The sequence below is a fragment of the Dryobates pubescens genome, chromosome 5, assembly GCF_014839835.1.
Source record: "Dryobates pubescens isolate bDryPub1 chromosome 5, bDryPub1.pri, whole genome shotgun sequence".
NCBI lineage: Eukaryota > Metazoa > Chordata > Aves > Piciformes > Picidae > Dryobates > Dryobates pubescens.
Window position 1 is genome coordinate 32,158,188 of NC_071616.1, and position 18,861 is coordinate 32,177,048.

The 18,861-nt window shown below is 37.1% G+C and overlaps 1 protein-coding gene across 2 annotated transcripts in view; it reads right to left on the bottom strand.

Moving 5' to 3' along the window:
• Positions 1–8,561: 8,561 nt before the first annotated feature.
• FLRT2 (fibronectin leucine rich transmembrane protein 2) overlaps positions 8,562–18,861 on the bottom strand; it is a 59,440-nt gene continuing 49,140 nt past the window's right edge. For both annotated transcript variants that reach the window (XM_054161943.1, XM_054161942.1), the window contains exon 2: positions 8,562–12,054. In XM_054161943.1, the coding sequence (XP_054017918.1) occupies positions 9,642–11,630 (1,989 nt within the window). In that variant the 5' untranslated portion in view covers positions 11,631–12,054 and the 3' untranslated portion in view covers positions 8,562–9,641. The remainder of the gene's footprint in view (positions 12,055–18,861) is intronic.

The window sequence follows — 18,861 nt, forward strand, 5'->3', positions numbered from 1 at the left end:
TTTACAACCGGAGGAAGGCATGGATAGGTTTATAGATCCGAAAGCAAATAATCTTTTTACACCAGAAAGGGACAGTAGAGGTCATTGAAACCATATACGCAGTGCTGAGGACTTGGCTTGTAGGCTACCACATGTCCAGGAACACATCTATGGTCAAGAGTCTTGCAGTTCCTTCTCTTGGTCCTTTAATTTGATGTATGATTATTTATGTCTTTTAAATATAAAGTCAGAATACCTAAACCACATATGAACAACAGAAGCAAACTCTAGGCTTTTCATATTTGAAGTCAGCAGCCAGAGGCAAGTGGAATGTCAGGGAACCAAGGAAAAGATGCTCCTGCAGCAGTTGGTGTGGCAGAGAAGACTGATGATGCATACAAATTTCCTTGCATGTTAGATACAAGTAGAAAATCTTTAAAATGAAAAAAAAAAAAAAAATCAACTGTAATGTTAATAATGTACAAAGATTTGAATTTTTCCCTTCTTGTTCATACTGGGGTTTAGTTACTTACTGTGTTTTCACACATTCTCCTCTGTTTACAGTTTATTCACAACCACACAGAACAGTCCTGCTATACATTGACTCCTCAGATGTGCTTTGTGCATTGGAAAGTGTCTTTCAGCAGGTGCATAGTTAATCTCTGTATTATTTAAGTTTTAGTGCATATGCTTCCAAAGAACATACATTATTGAAAAGATGTTCTCACCAGTGATGACAATAGAGTTCTTTAAAAAATAAGTCATGCTATTCTACATCATTTCTATCTTTCACAAGCTTCAGTGGAACGGAAATGATGCATAAATCAGAGCAAAAGAAAAGTATGGTACTCAGTCCAGACAAATCCAGATTTATACATACACATACATATATATATATATATATATAGTTTATGTCTATATATATGTTTTTGTGTATGTTTGAGTATCTCTCTTTTTATACATATATAAAATGTATAACTATAGTGTGCGCTTGTGTGTATGTTTGTATGCATGTCTTACGCATGTGCAAAACCAGTGAGAAACAGTGCAGTAGACATGCTACTATGGCAACTCAAAAATGCAGGCAATCAGAAAATAACTTTGTTTTTCTTGTTTTCATCTTACGTGTAAAGACTTTCAAGTGACATCATTATGTGAGGAAGGAACCAACAATCTGTACTCTAAGCCAATCACACTACAGAAGGTTGATGTGGCGTAGAAAAACTGATGCAAATACAAAAGAAGTTGTGAGATTGGTGCCTCTGGATTTTCCATAGTCTGGGTATAAACTGAATTGATATCATGGCAATCTTCATCACAGTTTGCAAGTATAATGGTTTTGTAGAAACTTTTTCCCTTGTATTTTGACAAATAATAAGTAGTTCTAGCTACTTAGTTTAACAATTAATTGGGCAAGGAATAATGAAAAAAATAAATAGACAAGTAACATAAAGCAGGAGTATCCAGTCTGACCACTAACTCAATGATCACATCTGCTGTATTTTGGAATTTCACCTGCAAGCAGCTCATTAATATTTGCACTGATAAAATATGAGTCATCAAAAACATGATCTTCCAAATTTGCCTTGTTATGAACTCCTCCTTTAACACAGTGATGCACCTGGAACTCATAGTGATGAACTCAGAAATTACAGGAAATGGTAATTAAAGGCCTGCAAAACAAAATGAATCTCAGATCCTTCCTCACTTTTATAGGCAGACCTCTAAGAGGATGCAGCTCAGAAAAGGTACATTAGCAGGGTAATCATCCTAAAATGACCCAGCTCTGCACCCTTCAGCTTCTGTAGTCAGCAAACACAAATGCCATGACTCCAGATATTTTCCCTCTGTTCTAGATACTTCCGGTTTTGAGTGAGATATCTGTATTGTCTTCCTCCTTGATCACTACAGAAGAGAATCTGATATACCTGAGCAAGCAGTAAGAAGCATTTGTCCCCTTCTCTTTCTGCAGCTACTAATAATAATCTGTAAACCCTATAAAACTGAACTTCCCATAATTACAAACTGGAGTATATTCAGTCTCCCCAGCTCAACTTCCTACCATGGATATTGTAAGTAAAAGTTGAAAAACAATGAATTAAAGTTTATAGCAAATTCCCTAAGATAATTTCTTTCCTAACTCAGTATTCTTAATTTTTTGCTCTTCTGCTAAGAAGACCGTCTTACCATTGTTGTAACTGTAGCAGAAAATAAATTAAATTTGATCTACCTTTAATTTAATTTTCCACTTGTTCATAATGTGAAATTGTAACAAGGAAACACAAAACCAAAGAGGAAATGTATAGAAGTGTAGTTAACAATGAATTTGTTGTGAAGGCAAGTATCACACATCAAATAGCCTAACCCTCAAATCCTTCATAGATGATAAAGTAAATCAGTAAATCTTTTCCTTTCTTTTTTCTTTCTTTTTCTTCTTTTCTTTCCTTCTTTCCTTTCTTTCTTTCCTTTTTTTTTCTTTCTTTCTTTCTTCCTTCTTCTTTTTTTCTTTTTCTTTGCTTTTTTTTCTTTTCTTTCCTTTTTTCTTTCCTTTTCCTTCCTTCCTTCCTTCCTTCCTTCCTTTCCTTCCTTCCTTCATTCTTTCCTCCATTTCTTCTTTTTTATTCTCAGCTAAAGCTTTGAGAAACTACTGAACACTTTCTGTAATTACTCATTTCACCACATGCTTTAGAAGCGGATTTCATTTGAAGAGTAAAAATTACAAAGGAAACTTATGTCACAGATGTATATGTATAAAGGGTATGTATGTGTCCTTTTTCACATCCATAACATGTCTTTAAAGAGGAGTATCTATTAGCATATTTCATCTCAACTGAATAAAATCTGCCTTTTCTTCATCATAAATAGGCAGTTTCAAAATATGAAAATGACAGCATTCCATTTGCAGAAACATTGTTCCAATCCTCATTATAAAGAATTTTATTTATATATGTCATAATCAGCGCAAAGTCTATAGGAGTGGAAATACTGCTATCACTCAAAAAATACATTATTTTAATGGAACCTTTTGGCAATTGCACTTTTAAAGAATGTTCATATTCATCTCAGCACTCTCAACTATCAGTCATCAGGGAAACCTCTCACTTTTCCATAGAGCATGTTAAAGTTGCAAACACGTGTGTGCATTCAAGTGGGATTTTCCGTAATGGTTTATATACTCTCTCCATTCTTCAAGGCATTCTACACTTAGAAAAACAGGATAATGCAATCAGCATGACTTTCATTGCTCTTTTGTTCCTTCCTCTGTACATGAAAGCATTCTATGCAGAGGAAGATAAATAACAGACCCAGTGTCAAGATTCTTTCTCTGTATAAGATGACCCAACAAAGCGTTACTGTATTATAAACTCTTAATATAAATGCATGCATTTGTACTATCACATATGTCAATCATGATATGGCATGGTAAGCAGATAATGTGAATGTTTATTTGTAAAAAAAAAAAAAAAAAAAGTTTTTGCTATGCTCAGCAGTCTGTTTGTGGCTTTAAATGTCCACATCTTGCATGGCTTTACTTCAGACAGTGTTGCTTAGTAGGTGTTTCTTTCCACCCCTCCTTTTCTGTGAAGTGTTTCATTGCTTACCTAGCTTTTCAAAAGAGAAACATAGGCCTACTGCCTTACTTGGTTTATGTGTTTTACTTGGGGATACAAAGTGTGCCATTATATACATGTCATGATGAATGCTTTTAATAATCCTTCCAACATACATATTATCCCTATAAATATTCAGATTTATAGTGAAATCAGAGGTCAGGATTTTACCAGAAGACTGTACTGATTCATTTTAGATATGCAAAGAATTATAAGAAATATCACCAAGTCTCTACTTGTGTAATAAAAGTATTTTAGTGATTTTTAGTTTGAGCCTTCACTGACTACTGGCACTTGAAGTAAAATTAAAGCTTTTGTTTCATACATTAACAATGGAATATGGTTTCTCCATGTGACATTTTAATTCAGATAGAACTCTTTTGAAAGGGAATGACTGGAAAAATATTGACTGAACAACAATGAAAAACACTCTTTCATGTGCTTGCTTCGGGAGTTTCTGTGTGGCTAAACGCTCTATACACAACCCCTGGAATTTATACACACATGCACATATATGTGAACATCTCCAGATAACTGATCTTAGAACTATAGAAAGTAATTACAAAGATTGATCTCTACTAAGAGAAGTAATTTTTGGTTACTAAAAATTATCTGATTAAATAGTCAGTGTTTGTCAAATTGTTTGTTCATTGAGAAAACAAAACCATCAACTGAAAACTATTCCATTATTTTTCCCAGAAACACATAAATGATTGCAAGTGTGGTCAGGCAAGACGGTTTAATTACCAGGGTCTAGTCTGGCTTAGAAGAAATGTCAAGTTCAGGGAAGCATACAAAGGGAGGGATCTAGATGTGGATGTATTGCACAGTAGCTCTTGGTAGTTTTACTTGATATTCAGGGTTAAGACATAGTAAGATAAATTATAGAGGAACTGTGACACTCAGCAATATTACATTTCTAAGCTTGGAAGTGGCACAGCTTGCGACATTCAATATTTCAGGCTCTGGCAAAGCCAAAACTTAGTTCTTGTATAGGAAAATAGAATAGGGGTAATTTAAATTTCTAAGTAGCTGAAGCATTTCTTTATATGTACTGTATATATTACAATATATGCTAGGTATAAGAGATACAAAATTTTATTAAGGCCTATGATTGAATGTTGTGCATTCTGAAAATTCAAGAACAATTTAAAATGGAGAACTGGAAAAAAAACCCACACTTTGTTTTAAGGTAAAAGATTAAATAGATAATAATAAATAAAAGGCAGTTTTAAGATTGTCAGTGATTAATTTCAAATGCATTTCTCAAATTACTATGAATATAATGGGGTCACAGCTTCCACATTTTTTTTTTAATAGATTGTAGCTGCTTGAGTGTACTTACAAACTGCAAACACTGAAATACAACCTGTTCTTGGTTACAGTGCTTTCCTATATGCATATCAGAATGAGATAATCTTAAAGATAAGATTAAATCTGAGACATTGAAGTAACATTTGTTTAACTCTTTCAGAGATAGAAGACAAAAGTATTTGTCTTTCAGAATGTGAAGAGCGAGAGGGTGGACATAGAGTAGAACATATGAAAATGTATCCAGGAATGAAAATACAAAAGTTTGATATTTTTGGTTTTCTGTTTTCCCTTTCAGATATTCACATCCTTATTTTAATTAACTTACTCATATAAATACAGCAGGATTGTTGCATTTTTTGAATAACTCTTTACTGAATATGTCAACAAGATAATATATAGTGTATAGTGAGGTTTTGAAGTTAACAATGCGTGCAACATGGCAGATTGCAGAAAACAGATAATGCAGACTTCAAACTTTTTCCATGTTAAAGATAGAAAGTATACCAAACAGAACAGAATCAAGTGTGCATGTCTCAGTTAAAATCAACTTTATGAAAGATCACCTTCAGATATTTGGGACCAAGGGATGCTAACAATTTGTTTAGTAGTTTGTCTGTTACAGAGATCAGAACTCAACTCTCTGTGAGGCACATTTCCACAGAGCCCCAGTATAATAAAAGCCTGCCAAAGTTCTTTTGCACTATTCCAAATGGACTACTATCCAGAGTCCTTTAAAAAGCAAGACATTCTCTGCAGCAAAAAAAATTTAATGCCAAGTGCTTCAATACTGCCCGTAGTATCATCTGAACAGAAGTTCAGCAGAGCTCAGGGAAGGAGTGATCGTCAGCTTCCTAGGATTATCTCTGTGTTTAGAAGAGAGCATGAGGAAGAATTTGATGAGGCTTAGAGCCAGTAACTTGGGGTTAAACTTTGGGTTTGACACTCATTTCTGTTTTGTTTTCCCACTAAGCTGGAAATATGTCATAAGCAAAACCATTATTCTCATGGTCTAAAGAAAAAACTTTAGTATCTCCATGTTAAATTTAAGGTGTAGAAGTACTATAAATAGAGAATTTAATGGGAATTAACCACTTCACTGTCAAAAGCTGAGACGGAACTTTCACTTCAGTGCCATTAATAAAGTGCCTTAAAACCACGAGAACAATAAAATATTCATAAAGTTCTGTTGCTTGCAAAATTAAAATTTACATGTTGCTCAGGAGAAATTTAGTCTCATGAGGAAGTGAGGGAAAAACTGAGATGAACTACTCTAGTAGCAAACACCATATGTTACTTTGTTTTTCTGTTTTACATGACATTCAAGGTAGTCCTTTACGGGCTTACAGGGAGAACTGCTAATACCTTTTTAGTCCAAAGTAACTCAATCTCTCAATATCCTTATGAAGGAATTCAGTAACAGTGTCTCCAATAAGAACCTTTAAATACAAAATCCATGCATTGATCAGGTGTTTGTTTCTGCCAGCAAGCTACATGCAAAGAACACATTATAGTGACACATTTCCTCTGTGGGAATGAGGACATGTTTGTAAATAAATATGTCTTCAAAAGGAACCCAGTCACTGGGCATAGCAGTGCTGTGATACTGTTTCAACATAATTTTGCTTAAACTTTTGTTTTATTCCATTCACCTATTTTTTCTGTACATTTTTGTCAGTTATTAGAAGTACAAAATGGAAGATGGGTGAGATTTTCTCTGTAAACTACTCATTCTAATGAACCTTTTCAAATCAGGACCTGGAAGAGAACATTTTGGATGACTTGCCTATGCACACATTTGGGACTTATGCTCTATAGCCTTTAGGAAGCATAAACTATGCTATTTGAATTATCATTTTGATTTTTGATCTATGTGAGTAACAGTACATACATATACATATGTATATGTGTGTGCATATATATATGTGTGTGTGTGTATGTATGTATATGTGTACATATACACACATATATATGTATATATGTTTCATCACCTGAGATCAAAAACAAGAGTTTGAGAATGCCTTCTGGTTTCACCCTATTAGGACAGTAACCACATTTGTTGTCATACTTTTGGGCTTGTGGATCATTCACCTGTAGTACAAACTTCCTGAATAAGTAATTTGCTATAAATAAGGTGCCTAGCTCATCAATAAACTATGGTATCCTGAGGCGTAGAACAGATGATGTTCATCAAGGAGGATAAAGATTCCTCCAGTATCAGACACTGAAGTATGAAATTGTAGTAAGAACATACTTTCAAAGGATGCCTTTTGAAATGAACTTACAACTTGCTATCTCAGCAAAATTAAATACTATACCCACAGCCAATGAGAATCTCTGACTCAATTTCAAACGCTAGCATGCAATGGAAGCGTGCAGAAGCACTACTAGCTGCTGCTTGTCTTGTGGACTTTGACATCTAAAACATTACATGAAGAAAACAAAAGCATCAACCTTCCAATCATAATCTTTAGTAAATAGATCACAGAAAAAAAAACCAAAAAACCAAACACCCCCCACCCCACCCCCACTTTGCATAGACGTTTCTACCTAGAATTACACCATTTGAAATCATATGGCAGAACTTTATTCAGCAAAATTTCAGTGACTTTACCATTACAGTAGCCACACAGGCTGATTAAAATACCTATTATAGCCAGAGAAAATAGCAAATATACAGAACATAGAATGGAATTTCAAAATGTGATTATAAAAGGTGTTGGAAGAAGGATGTGGTTCCTTATACGATGATTGTACTTTGCCAACAATCATAACTGGATTCATTTCGCCATAGCAGAAAATGAGTGTTATCATGTGATTTGAATGTCAGAAACTGCATACTCATAGACTGCTGTATTTCAAGAACAGGTTGAGTGAAATGGGCAAAGGAAAGGATTAAAACCCTCTCTCCCAACATAAAGTGAAAAGTCTAAGCATTCCACAGTGAAAGTGTTTCAGCCTTTGCTTCCAATCTACTTCCAACAATAACTTCTTGTCCCTAGTTGGTCACTGTAAAAAGCTTTCATTTTGGGTTCCTACTCCCTCAGGAAAATTTTGTCTCCCTCCAACCCTTTTTATTTTTTTTAACTCTTTATCATGAACTTGTGCTTTTCCCCAAGCTCAGAAGAAACTGAGTTGCATTAAAAACCGAACAAACTTAAAGAAAGAAAGATTTAGATTCCACCACTGAGCTGACAGGAAATCCAGAGTTCTTGGCAGTCACAGAGTCAGTGGGCTGGCTGGAATATTATATAATTTTGAAAGCATCATCATGGTCATAATAGAAGCATGATGATTCACATAATGCATGTAAAGCTCAAGGAATCAAAAGGTATTCCAGTTAAAGAATTTGAGAGAATAAAAAAGGAAATTCTAACCCCACCTACTGCTTATAAAGCACAGATCATTGTGGAAAACTTTCAAAAGCTCAAGACAAAGGGTATCAGAGGAACAGTGTGGACTTGTACTCCCCAATTTCTCAATTAATTGGATACTTAGTTAACACCCATCTCTGAACACTGTACTATGGTGTATACTATCAAAACACAACCAGGATTTATACATGATTTCCTCTGATGAATATATTTCAGCTCCTAATAGAACTTGAGGCCTTTCCAATAACAAATAATTTTTTGAAATTTTTTTTTTCTGTTTGTCTTTTTCCCCCCCTACTTCACCATACAGAACATAACTCAGAACCCTAGATTAAACAGGTCTTGAATTATGAAAGTCAATAGTAACCCTTTCATTTGCATCATACTTTGCATCATATTTTCAGCAACTTACACTTTTATATTCCAAATTCTACATGAATACTACAGAGCTGGGAGCACTCAGAATTCCCCTCATTCAAGCTTTACCTGAACACACTGTGTCAACAAATGCTGCCCCATTAAAGGGAGATGCAACTTAATGACAGCTATCTGTTACATACTGATAACCTTCATCTCCCAGTGAAAAGGGTCAAAGAATGCCTAAAGCTTCTTAATCATAATGAAAAACAGGAACAGTTTCTGTCATAAAAGTATATAGTGTTAGGGGACATTTTCAGAGTAGCTTTTGAAAATAGGAATCAAGGTCACTTTAAGTTTGACACTGAGCTCTGTCTACCTTTCCTATTCCACATATATTGACAGGAAACTAATCAAAGAAGAAAGCAGCCTTTTGGTAGCACTCAGAACTCTAGCTTTCAGTTGGAGGTAGGAAATGCAGAAGTGACAAAGGGGAAGGGAAGTGTTTCCAGTTGTTTGAAGCACAACAGCAACTGCCGTGTTTAAGTCAGAAGGGACATACCCATTTTATCTGAATCACTTTTGTCCATTCCTAGTGACCCTGTTTTAATATGCACTTATTTTCCTGTACTGCAGGAGACTGAGAAACTTAACATCCCTCAGACAGCTTCGACAGCAAAGTGGTTAATGTTTGAAGAATGAGTCATTCTTTCCTTTGCCATGACATTGGGTTCTTATTGTACAACCCTGTACAGTACTTAGCAATATTTTTTAAAGATTTTAAAAAGCAAAGAGTTACAAAACCATTTGCAATTAACTTGAAATAGAAAAGATAGCACTTTTTTTAAATCCCATTATATAGTACACCGTATAAATTACAGAGTATTCAAATGCATAAATGCATCTGTGTAACATTTATCAAATGTAATTTCTTTTCATTGTTTTTCAGGGGTTATCTTTTCTGAGAGTTCTTTTTCTTTGTCCTAGACACCCCCATCTGCCCACACTATCACGTATGACAGTGCTCCAGGTCTGAGACATTGCTGTTGCAGTATCGCATGTTGTTGGGGATGTGGCAGTCTGTGTAGTTAATGCCCCCATTTGGGGTATAAATGGGCTGCAGTCTGAAATCTCCTTTAAGGAGCTGATCATTATTTAAGGAGACAATCTGGAAGCTGGTTTCCGTCATCTCCAGGATGGAGTTGTCCTTCTTGGTCCCTGCCTCGCAGTAGTCATCTTTCCGACGGCCCCGGTTGTATTTCCACTTCTGGGAGGTGTAACGCCCTTTTTTGTGCATGTGCCAGCAAAAAATGCCGAGCAGGACCACAAGGACAAAAATCACTGCACCCCCAATCAACCCTGCCAGCAGAAATGGGGAGCCCAGGTTCTGAGAAGTTGTCTGCTCATGGCTGGAGGGGATGTTGCTGCCATTGCTCAAAAATGAAGCCTTGGTTGTGGCTTCCGAACAGACAGTGTCTTCTGCAGTTCGGTAATTGTTGTAAGTATCCAGTGGAATTAAGCAAATCCGGTAGGTGGATCTGGGCTCCAGATTTACCAAGCTTAAGTGTTGCTTATCTCCACTAACTATTTGTTCCTGAACAATTCCTCCTACCAGGCTATGGCCCATTTTAACCCATGTGAGTTTATATGCCATCACGGTAAAAAGAGACATCCAATTAACTTGGATGCAAGTGTCATTCACAAAATGGATGGAGAGTTGGATCCGATCAGATATTGGAGGTGTCACCCTTTCTCTGTCTTCCCTGTCAGGAACAGTGGGGAGTGTGGCTAAGGTAGGAATGAGAGGATGGTATTTGCTACTTGGTGGAGAAACTGATGAGGTGGGAACTAATGTAGTTGGCATGGTTGTAGCTGGGACTGGGGTGATGATAAGTGGCAGACCAGGGGTAGTGGTGGGGCATGACAACATATTCATATTGAGCTCCCTGACTGCCATACCTCGGACCTGCTCCGGTCCCTGGCACATAAAACCCCGTACGTTGATGGAAGAAGGAATAAATTTGAGCCATTCAGTGACCCACTTAATACTGCAGTCACACAACCAGGGATTATTCCTTACAGTGAGTTGCCTCAGGCTGTGAAGATTATCAAATACTCCCTTTACCAACATCCGAAGCTGGTTGTTGGAAATATCGAGGCGTTCCAGTTTGTGGAGGTTAGAAAAGGTTGTAAGTGGTATATGAGTTATCTGGTTGTCCTGCAAGTAGAGCCTTAGCAGATGTGTACCTGGAAGATCAGGAGGAGGGTAGGTCAGTGAATTCCGCACTATTGAGAATTCCTTGAGCTTGGAGAGGTGGCTGAAGGTGCCTTCAGCTATGCCTTTATTTGTAAGGAGATTGCCATCCACAATCAGACGCTCCAGACTTGTAAGATTCTGGAAGGCCAGGTCTGAAATGACAGCAATTCTGTTTTCATCTACTCGGAGTTCTTGTAAGTCCACTGGAAGGCCTACTGGGACACTGCTTAAATGATTCTTGGACAAGAACAGAAGCTTGAGGCTGATGGCTTCCCGGAATGCTCCATCCTCAACACCAACAGTGGAGATGGAGTTGTCATCCAGGTGCAGCTCTTCCAGCTTCAAAAGCTGAGCAAGGGCTGCCCGAGAAATGGTCTGAATGTTGTTTTCCTGCAGGTGGAGAACCCTGACATTCTTGGGCAGGTTCATGGGGAATTCGTCTAATTGGTTGCCATACAGGTAGACTGTGTGCACAGACTGAACATTGTGCAACTCTGCAGGAAATCCAGCATTATTAATTTGGTTATTGTGGAGGTAGAGGACAGTTACACCCTCTGGTATCCCAAGAGGCACTGAGGTCAAACTTCGCTCATTACAATAGACAAAGTTTCGATCACAGCGGCACACTTTTGGGCAGGCCAAAGTTTTGCAGACCTGCATGTAAAGCCCCAGGGAAAAGATAAGCCATGATTTCATGAGAACAGCCCAATCTGTGGGACACGTTCTAGTCCATGAACCCATTTCTAATTTAAAGAAATAAAGTACCAAAGTGTTAAAGAACTGATAACAATAATAAAGCACAGGTAGCAAAATCTCAGGTCATTAAAACTGCCTTCTATTTATGCCCAGTGTTCAGGCCAGAGTTGAAGTCCTGGAGAGTATGAAATAATCCTCTTATAATTGGTCTACCTCCTACTTTTGATAAGAAAGCCACAGTCTTATTAGCCAGGGTTACAAAGTTTGTTGCCTTCCTCCATGTGTGCTGAACAAAATAATAGCTGTGTCTTTGCAGGTAAGCAACAGGTTAATTTAAAGCTACCGAAAGTCGTCTGTATGAGTTGCTTGGAGGGATAATATTTCCTTTCCCTGAAGTCTGTTGGTGTTACACTCAGCTTTCAGATGTCCACGAAGTCCTCATATCATCTATCTGTCAGATTCGGCCTTCCTGTAAGAGGCAAGAGAAACGAAAAAGCTGAATAGTATGAAATGTTTAATAGGGAAGTTGAAGCCCATTGGAAGACTATTCTAAGGCTGTACTTTTTGACACTTTCTGAAAAAAAAAAGGCATTAATATTAAACATTACCTTAATAGTACTGCTAAATACCCTTGAAATAGATTTGATGAAGTCATTGAAATGATTGAAGAACTTTCAGTGACTTTGGTGAAGGCTAGATCTATCACTTGCATTTGCTTATTGTACCTCCAGTCTTTGACCTCTCTTTGTTTCTAATCCTAAACCTAAAACATTTTATAAACCTAAAACTAAACCATTTAACTGGAAATTTTTGCTCAGGTATTATTTTCTTTTGCAGAACTACAGACTAAAATGAATGTTATCCACTGATGCTTGACAGAGTAGACTCTGGGCCATATTATTTAATCACACTCTGTGCACTTTTTGTCATTTCCTACTAGACTCTGGAATGTTCTGCTTCTCTTTTTGTAATGCCATTATATATATTCTCCAACTTAATGCACACAGCCAGATTATAGGTACTTATGAAGAAGGTCTTTTTTAAAAAGTACAGTAATTCACAAATATAAGATATCCTGCTGTAAGGTACGTATTTGTTAGAACTATTACCTTGATATAGTTTCTTAGGTGAACTGTGCTGTCAACACACTTCAGAACTAGCCTGCCACTAAATGAAACTGGCTCACATCTGCTAAACTGTTGGTTTAGGGTATCAGCTCAGAGCAGTTTCTTCAAAACCATAAAAGTTAGACACAGAATACAGAATATAGAATTAACCAGGCTGGAAAAGAACTTTGAGATCATAAAGTCCAACCTATCACCCAGTACCAACTAATCAACTAAACCATGGCACTAAGTGCCTCATTCAGTCGCTTTTTAAACACCTCCAGTGACAGTGACTCCACCACGCCCTGGGCAGCCCATTCCAGTGGCCAATCACTCTCTCTAGGAAGACTTTCTTCCTAACATCCAGTCTAAACCTCCCCTGGTGCAGCTTGAGACTGTGTCCTCTTGTTCTGTTGGTGGCTGCCTGGGAGAAAAGACCAACCCCCACCTGGCTACAACCTCCCTTCAGGTAGTTGTAGACGGCAGTAAGATCTCCCCTATTCTCTTCTCTTAATTCTGCAACAGTTGTCTATGAATGGCCACATAAACAAATATGCTAGCTTTAGCACAGATGAGTTCTTTAATGTGTATTTTCAGCTTTTATTTGTATTATTAACTTTTATTTTCCCAGATACTATTTAATATTCAGATCTATTAAAAAAAAAGTCTTTAAAGCATGCAATGACAGATATTGCATTGTATGATATTATCTTGTCTTGTTATATGTTATTTACAATAGCTGAAAAAAAAGGTGTATTTTGCATACTTGAACCTAATGAAGCATATAAACCTTGAAAGGTACCAAACACATAGATGTCAGGGCGTTGAACTACAGTTACAGAAGCACAGTACTTTCCCAGATTTTGTTTACTCAGATCAAAACTCATGGCTGGGATTTCAGGAAAACAGAATTTCAGTGCAGAGAAATCATGTTTAAAATTTTTTATTCCCTTATTTAAGCAGTGTAAGTACCAAACAGATAATTCACTGAGTGTAATTCAGGAATATGTGTTGTTTTGCTACATCCGTGCAGTTCATTACATGTCCCACAATGCTGCCTTTGCAAACCCCATGGACTGAGTGTAGAAAGTTTCTTTAGGAGTCAAACTCTACAGCCTTGCACTTGTAGGTCATCATATTTATATGGAGCAGGATCAGGTACCAACCTCAAGGCTAGAAGAGTTGGGGAAAAAAAGTGAGATCCTGAAAAGTCCTGTTTCTTAGCATTATGGATTTAAGTGACAAATGTATCTATATTGTAATGCAAGCTATATTGTGTAGCAGTAAGATGGCTACCCCACTATTCAAGGTTTTCTCTCTCACAGGTATAATTCAGTCAAGAGTGGTTTCTTTTCAATTATGTCAGATGACGTGATATTGTAGAGAAACCCTAACATGATTATGTTCTAACATGAGCTGAAATACGGCAGTTTATCAGCCTTTAATATGGCCTGGCTCCCATCGAGATGATACTGCCCTGATCCATCAAGACACTGTCTTTTTAAAATAAGAAAGGACATGCAGAACCTCTTCTGAGATGCTTGGGACCACATGGAATAGTAATAGTGGATCTCTTTCTTCCTTTACTTCATCAGAGAGAGAGAGTAGCAGGGCCAATACCCTGCACTGAGTTCTTGTTCAATTGTAAGTTCAATTATTGATTAGGTTTTATTTGACTCCCAGGTATGATAGAATGCCCAGCTGAGGACTTGCAGCCACAGGCAACTGCAGCTCCTGGGAATTTCCTAGGAGGGAATGTCATATTAAAACTAATTTATGCATTCACCTTTTTCTAGGACTCTGCTCAGAGCAGCTCTCACCTAGGTAAATGTGGCACTGAATAAAAGATTTCAGTAATTATTCTAGCAAATTGGGTCAAACACAGAGCACTTCTCATTATAAGTAAGAGAGCTTCAACTGGACAGCCACTTAAGCATATCAGCACCTTGGAAGCTGGCACCTTTTCACTGTCACATGAATTTGCCCTTAAAAATCTGTTAAAACTTTTCTACTGTATTCATTCCTTACAATGGTGAGAAAGGGAGTCCTTTTATTAATGCCATTATCCTAATCTCCAGCTATCAATCCTTAATAAACTGATACTATAAAAATCAGTACAAAACCCATGTATTGGTAGCTACTGTTGATTGTAATAAGCAAGAGCACAAGGACAGATCTAGATATCTATGACTTTAGGATTTATTGCGGTGCAACAGAAGGAATGAGGACGCAAGGATACAACTGAATCTGTTTAGATAAATAGGGGAAAGCTTTACTTCATTAGTCTTTTAGAACTGTTTAATAATAATTCATAGTAGTGGTCATAGTTACAGGATTTTTTAGCAAATCTCAGGGACACTAACGCAATTCACTCTGGACTTGATCATTCTGGACTCAATTCATTCTGGACTCGATGATATCAAAGGTCTCTTCCAACCTGGTTAATTCTATTCTATTCAAAAGTGAGTTTTGTCCCTGTGTTAGAAAGCTCTACTCCAATGACATTAAAAAGAATGGAGAGGTGAACAATTTACTCAATTTTTTTAAAAGTAACTTTGTTAAAGAAAAACATTCTCTACAAATTCCAGAAGGCTGGAAAAGCTGAAACAGTTTGTTCTTTAGCAACTGCCAAAACTGAAGGCAGGTAGAGTAATTGAACTTTCTCTGCATCCCTGCCATGCTGGCCACCTAAAGCAAACTGTGTTTTCAATACTCTTACATGAACTTAGCTGAGCCTCTCTGTGAATGAACTGATCATTTGCAACAACAAGCAAATACCTCAATAGTAACACCTCTGCCCATCATCACCTTGGTCATTTTTGTTTCTATTTCTTTACCATGTACACTTCATTTCTATATTTCTCACTGTATCCCCCTTAGGAGCACAAGCCACATCTTCCAAGTGTCTAGGACATTTCCTGTCTTGCTGCAGCCAGGATCTTAAATCCCATTAGGATTTAAGGAATGTTATAATAAAGTTGAGAAAAGAACATTGGAAGAGATGAGAACATATGCACACGTTTTAGGTAGCCATGTCTAAAAATCTGGCTTGGTGGCCTGAGTTGCTGACACTAATGTTTCCTTTCATATCCTAAGAGGAGTCTGAGATTAACATTTTTAGCTCACTGTCTTTTAAAAACCTGCTTTATTTAAATTACCTTTTGTCATGACTACCACTGTCTGGAGAAGAACAATTCTGTCTTTGTGCACTGGATAAAAAATTTAAATCTGCTTTTGTTCCAACACTGGAACTGAACAGTCCTTTAAGATATTTTGCTTAAAATTTTTCAAAGGCTGAAACATCAGGTTGCAAGTTGGAAAGGTGAGGGTGTCATTAGTCTCCCCTTCACTGGTCAGAATTACCAACACAAATTTAAGCTTTAATTACCCTACTGTGTATAGCTATGAAATAATTTCATTTCATAAACAAACATGTTTAAATAACTAATATATATATATAACTAATATATTACTGAAAATGCTACTCAATTTTGTGGTATCTAGGAAAGAAAGAAAAAACAACAAAACAAAAGGAAAGGAAAACAAAACCAACCAATCCAAACAAAAATCCAAAGAAACCCCTCACCAACAACACAACAAACAAACAAACCAACTGAAAAAAACAAACAAAAAAACTAGCAGCCTGTTTATGGAACTCTTTCCTACCTCACTGACCAATATTTCTTCAGTGGTGGTATCTATAGAGCCTATAGAAGCTCCAGAGCTGCCCTCAGAGCCCTTCTCCCCACTTTTCATGCTGCTTTCTTCCAAACATGCAGTCCCATGCATAACAGTCAAAGTCCCTGTGGCTGCCTGAGAACCTATTTACGTTCAAGGGACATAACAGAGAATAAAGGGCCAAGATAGCATATGGAGCATAGCCTGCATATGAACACTTACAGCCTGATGTTACAAGAACAGGAGTTTTGTTGAGCTCCTGAAGCCCCTTGTCTGTTTTCATTAGTCTTCTGATGTTTTATATTAAGGGTACTTTATATTAAGGGTATTTCTTTTTTAGGGGGAATTAATGACATTTGTCTATTTTTTTTTCCTTCAAGGAATCCTGAAAACAATAAATAGTGTGTCCTTGGAATACATTTTTTTTTTCTCTGAATTTCTAACAACTCGGCACCACTTTTCCAAGCAGCTCATTCATCGGAACCTAAGTGCAATCCAACATAAACTGAAAGGCACATACAACCAAAATCAAATGGTCATATCTACTCTTTTCACTACTACCAGCCAGTGACTCTAATTTAACACAAAAATATTTAGTATAAATTTTCTTGGCTTTATTGCAGTCATAAACTTACCCTACATAATTATAATATACAGTAAGTATAAAGTTGTTATGTCTGGAATTGAATGAGAAGCAGAAAACAAATCCAGTTCCATTCCTCTGAAGCCTAGTACAGTGCTCCTAGTGCTTAACAAAAATGCCCATGTATTTCTATCACCTGATAACAAAGAATAGTTATGGAACAGTACATGACAAATCCCATTTTTTTCCTCCTCATAAGTATTGTTCACATCTACATCCACATTAGTGGATACTCTGCTCTTTTTTTAGCTTACTAGAAGCCTCAGATTAAGAGTATTTTTCTTTATGAGTTATTTGGGTTTGAACTTTGTGTTCAAAATTTGAGGCTATAATCTCTGCATCAAAGGTGCAGAGAAAATGACCAAGCAACTAAAATACCCCTTTGTGTGCCTGCTGCTCTGGCTGCTTTATAGTTATGAGCATGCATTTTTATGTAAGAAGAAGTAAGGAGGAAGAAAAAGAGGTGAAAAGTATCAGAAGAGACCATCCTTGATGTCCTCTTCTGAAAAGAATATTGATGTCAGGATAAAGATCAGTAGCTAGTGCTGGAAGGAAACATTAAAGTGTCTCTGTACACTGTTACAGACACTATGAAGTCTGTACGGACAGATTTTGGTAGAGAAAGACATTATTGTCTTTGCACTACTGTTAGCAAAATGATTCAGCATATATACACAAATGAGCTCTTCACTCATCTTTTCTGCTCTGATCAGGACATTTCTGGTTTTGTCTCTCAATTTACACTTATCCTCAAAAGCTTAGATCAGGCAGCCTGGTGAAGGCAAGGGAAATGGATTTGGATCTGCCTTGGTGGAGGCAGGAGACAGTTTACTGAGTTGTGCATCTTGCAGCAATGGGTGTAAAGACATCATTTGCCGACATCTCCATTGCTTGTCTCTAACCTTCTGCTCCTACAAGCCTTTTATCTCTTTCCAGCTACTTTCCTGCAAATTATTAAGCAGACACACTTCCCAGAAGGATGCAGGTTTCAGGAAATCCCTTTTCAAAAGGAATGATATCGTCAACAAAAGCATTGTCTTCGGAAATTTGGGTTGTCTACAGGTTCCTGTCAATCAACAGGAATATGACAGATTCCAATTCCTGTGCACCAGGAGGGAGAGGTAAGACAGCAGGAAACTTTCTCTCCCTTGAATAAACAAATACATGAATAAATCTGTGAGTAGTTTTCTTACCACTTGGCGCATACACACACACACACATGCACACACATCACCTTCCTCATAGAATTCTGGGATTGACAGTGATGGCTGGTTTGTTTGACAGTGTCTCTGCTACATACCTGACAAACTCTGAGTAGTACAGCACTTTGAGAAAATTAGTATTTCTATATCCTGATAATTCACAACTTGAATTGTATATGGTTTATCATTCAAGACTGTTTTTAACTTATGGGTTACTGCAGAGTGCACTTATTGTATAGGTATGAAGGAGGCATGCAAGAGGGAGAGTGGAAAGGAGAACTAGCAGTGGAAAACAACAGAGAAGTTTTTGAAGGATACAGCTCAAATACAACATTCCCCCCCCCCCCCCCCATTTTACAGTTTAGTAGGAATTAGTAACAGGTGAAAAGAGAGAGCAAACTACAAGACATAATCACGAGAGTGACCACGGTAGTTCATGAATCAGGGCAGACACAGTTACATGAACAATGGCATTAATGCCTCAGGAGTCATGAGGCTCCATGCATCCTGCTGGGAAGCGTGTTTTGCCACACATCCTTCTCAGACTTGTCTGTAAGTGGACACTAAAGTGCCAAAGTTCAGATGTGCAGAATACAGACTAACATATCTTCAAGCTTATGTTTATTTCAGCATTTTTTTTAATGACA